This window comes from Apaloderma vittatum, unplaced genomic scaffold (genome assembly GCF_000703405.1).
Source record: "Apaloderma vittatum isolate BGI_N311 unplaced genomic scaffold, ASM70340v1 scaffold39722, whole genome shotgun sequence".
In the NCBI taxonomy this organism is placed as follows: Eukaryota; Metazoa; Chordata; class Aves; order Trogoniformes; family Trogonidae; genus Apaloderma; species Apaloderma vittatum.
Genome location: NW_009704783.1, coordinates 1,706 through 5,577, shown reverse-complemented (window position 1 = coordinate 5,577; position 3,872 = coordinate 1,706). Strand labels below are relative to the sequence as shown.

Genomic DNA, 3,872 nt, shown 5'->3' with positions numbered 1-3,872 from the left:
GACCCTCGCGGCAGAGCCTTCCCAGGGCTTTTTCCACACCTGGGGTTAGGATTTGTCATCCTCCTCATTTTGTCTGCTTCCTCCTCACCATCAGGTTAGTTAGCCCCCAGGAAGAAAGCTCCATCGTAATTTTCCCTTTTACCTGCACAGCCTCCATGGGAGTCCCCTGACAGATGCAGGCTTGGCCCTCCTCAACCCTGCTCTCTCCATCCACCCCTCGCTGGTGGCTCTGGATCTAGGAGACTGCATGCTGGGTGATGAAGGCATCAACCTTATCTGTGGGCTTCTGCCGCCTGACGGGGCCAAGTCCGGTAAGCACCAGGGGCTGGTGGAGCTTTCATGTAGAACAGATGCATGCAGCAGTAAATCCTCATCCCTGGAGGAGGCAGGCTCTATACTTTGCCAGGGCTGAGAAATTTTTTTCCCCAACTTAAGTAAAGCAGAAAAGCTAAGCAATAGAGGAGCGGTTCCATTGGGCAGGCATGGGCTTTCTGCTATGGATCTGTCCTGCTGGCAGCTTGGTGCTCAGGGACCAACAAGTTCCTTCTGGTACATGACAAGAGTACTTGAAACTGCAGGAGGCGACAGCGTGGACTTTGAATTTATTATTTTTGCATTTGCGAGTTTATAATGACCATAGATAAATATACAGTGTGCACTGACCTCAGCACTTGGATTTGTTGTCAGTGCCTGGGAATTGTCCCTGCTTGTGAGGACATGTGAGTGTGTAGTTGCATGGTCATAGCCTTAGTGCCAAGCCTCAGATCTTTGCAGGGGATGATCTTTGATGGTCAGAGGCCAATGGTCCAGTTAAGTTGAAAGCTGGCGTGCGCTGAGATAACACCACTCCTCTCTCCTGACTCTCAAAGTGCTTTCCACCTCTTCCCAGCACTTTCTCCTCTGTGTGCTCAGTGCTGTTATCTCTGCTGGCCACCCCTCCCAGGTGCAGGCTTCAGAGCCTACTGTCCTCATTGTGCTCTCTTCAACCTATCACCTTGTGCCACCTCCTCCAGTCACCTTGCGCACCCCTTACTTGTTTCCATTGTGTTTGCTATTTAGAGTAAGCAGGACACAGGCTGGGAGAGCAGAGAAATGGGGCAATCACAGCATGGGCAAATGAAGGTCTGCTGCTGAAGGCAGTGAAGTGTTTCACTGATCAGTGAAACGTGGTGACAGCTGTCAGAGCAAAGCCAACCCTTTGGTCCATTAGAGTACAGGAGACACAACTTAAAGCTGTTCTGGTTAGCTGAACTAGTTCACCTGAGACTGCTTTGGTGACCCTAAGGCTCTGGTTTAGCTTCTCTTTCTTTTCCAGGCCTCAAAGAGCTAACACTGAGCGCCAACCCAGGTGTCACAAGCAAAGGCTGGGGACGCCTGGCCATTGCCGTGGCTCACAGCTCACAGCTCCGCGTGCTGAACCTGGACTACAACCCGCTAGGTAAGCTGGGGGGCCTGGGGAGGAGGACCAGGAGACATACTCCTGCCTTTCAGCGTAAGTGCAATTTCTGTGGGTGGGTGACTGCGGACGAAACTCTAGAAAGGCAGTAGAGCATCACCAGTAGGTTGGGGCAATTTCTTCTGCAGGTGCCTTCCGATCCCCAGCAGCGAGTTCACCCTGCCAGGTCCCTTTGGCTGTAGGGCCAGTCTTGCTGCTTTTGCTTGTGTGAGGTGGCAACGTGCCCTGTGGGTAGGTTCAGAAAGGAGGTTGTGCCTTATTTGCTCCACTGCCTTTGTTGTCATGTTTGACCCCCCATGTCTCCTCTGTTCCTGAGGCCCTGGGTGCCAATGCTTGCCTTGGCACATACAGTATGTCCCTGCGCTCCCCTCTTCATCTTCCTGCTGGTGCAGGGAGGAGGAGGAGAGACTGGCACCCGTTGCCATGGAAACCAACTCTCCAGCTCTGCTGCAAGGTGGTGAAGAGGAGACCAGGCCATGCCTCCCTAATCTCTTCTCTTTACCCAGTCTGGTATTAGAGCCTCCTTCCAGGTCCTGTCAGTCTGACCAGGTGCCTCCTGTTGGGTGGGAAAGGCCCCACTGTGCTGCCTGCCAGCAATCTGGTTTTTGTTGTTTTTTGGTTTGTCTTTTTTTTTTTTTCTCAAGAGAAGGTGTCACAGTTGTATTGTATCTTGGCACCTGACAAGGAGTATCAGGAGAATACTTTAGAGTCTTGGCTCTTCACCAGCATCAGTTTCTAATGCTCCTGGTCCTGCTGTTTCCCAAAAATGTCTGTCCCCTTTCCAGAGAGGCTGGCTGTCAGCTGGTGCAGGGCCCTCTGTCAGGCTCCAGCCTCCCCTTAGACTGAGGTCTTCAGCTCCTTATTCTGCATCTGGAATGGCTTACAAGGACTGTTAAAGACCTTCACATCCTTGAGTAGGAAGGAGATTTTGGAAGATAGGCTTCCTTGGGGAATAAAACCAATTTTGCTGTGTTCCTTCACATTTTCCCTGATAATCAGTGACTGCTCCTGTAACCACAAAATGGTGCACTTTTACCTTGTCTCTTCTCAATTAACAGGTTAGGGGTTTTCCCTCAAGGTAACTGAGATTTGTCTGACAGCAGAAATACTTAGAGAATGTTTCTACGACAGCCCTGGGCTCATGAGGACATGTGTTATTAGATGAGGGAGGGCAGGCACTGCTCACAGCCTGGTTTGCTTCTCCCGCAGGTGACCAGGTAGCAGGGATGCTCGCCGTCGCTGTGGCCTCCAGTCGAACTCTCGAAGTTCTGGACTTGGAGGGAACAGGACTTACCAACCAGTCTGCCCTGGTATGAGAGTTACAGTTACTCTGCAGCATCACTGTCATTTCAAGGGCATAGGCCTTGGCCATCTATAGAGGCCCTACGACCTGTACCTCCTTCCATTCTCCTCCCTGAGTCCACATGCACCCCCTTCTCTCCCTGTGCTCAGGGATGCTGTTGCTTTTCCCTGGCCCATTGTATTCAGCCACAGGAGTAGCTCGTAAGCCCCAGTTCTCACCTCGGGCACCTGGATCTCCCGTGCAGGGAGAAACATGCAACTCTATTTGTAATTTGGTTTTCTTGGAAGAAGCGTGGAGTTGGACCCATGACTGAGGATCAGAGCTAAAGCTCTCTAGACAGATAGGAGCCATGGCCTGGTAGCACGGGCTCTCCTCTCAGAGCCCCTGCTTCCAGTGGTAGAAGAGGATAAGCCTGGATATGTGGCAGCAACAAGGTGTAGAACAGTCACTTCCTCTAGATAGAGCCAAGAAAAACAGGCTCAGCTCTTCCTACAGAAGGATAAGTCCTCAGGCTCTCAAGAAGCAAAGGGAGGTCAAGGCCAAGGGAAGGTAGAGGTAAGATGAGGTGGTTGGAACCTGCAGGGAGGTGGAGTGCTGAAGCTCTTTCTGCACAGCCTAGCTGCTGTTTGTGCTGCTTGTCAGCCTGTTTATCTTGCTCTCCACCCAGACCTTGCTGGACATGGTAGAGAATTACCCCACAGCCCTACGGACGCTCATCCTCGCGGAGAACAACATTAGTCCTGAGCTGCAGCAGCAGATCTCTGACCTGCTCTCAGAGGGTGAGGAAGAGGAGGAGATGGAAGCTCGTGAAGTCACAGCCAGGGAGAAGAGCCCCTGGATCTGCCAGAACAGTAAGACCTCTGGGACCTGGGCTGCGGGCAGGGGCAGACGGGCAGGAATTGGGATCTCTGGGGTGTTTCCAGGGCCACTGGTCTCTCGTGGTGGGGTTGGTGAATGGGATCTGTCCAGTCTTCCTGTGAACTGGAATCCAGACAGCCTCCAGGCACGACCTTCACGTTAAATAATGTTGGGCAACCTCCAAGGTCAATGCAGCTGCTGCAAAGAGTGGAAATGGTACCTCAGAGGCATTTTCACTTATGCTGCAGGAGCGAA

At 52.2% G+C, this 3,872-nt stretch overlaps 1 protein-coding gene across 1 annotated transcript; it reads left to right on the top strand.

Annotated features, from left to right (window-relative positions):
• Positions 1–156: 156 nt before the first annotated feature.
• On the top strand, positions 157–3,630 carry LRRC73 (leucine rich repeat containing 73; the record flags this gene model as incomplete). The annotated part of the gene is made up of 4 exons (XM_009865162.1): positions 157–311; positions 1,316–1,438; positions 2,666–2,766; positions 3,427–3,630. Coding segments are annotated over exons 1-4 (492 nt in total), but the record flags the coding sequence as incomplete, so codon positions are not given.
• Positions 3,631–3,872: the final 242 nt, after the last annotated feature.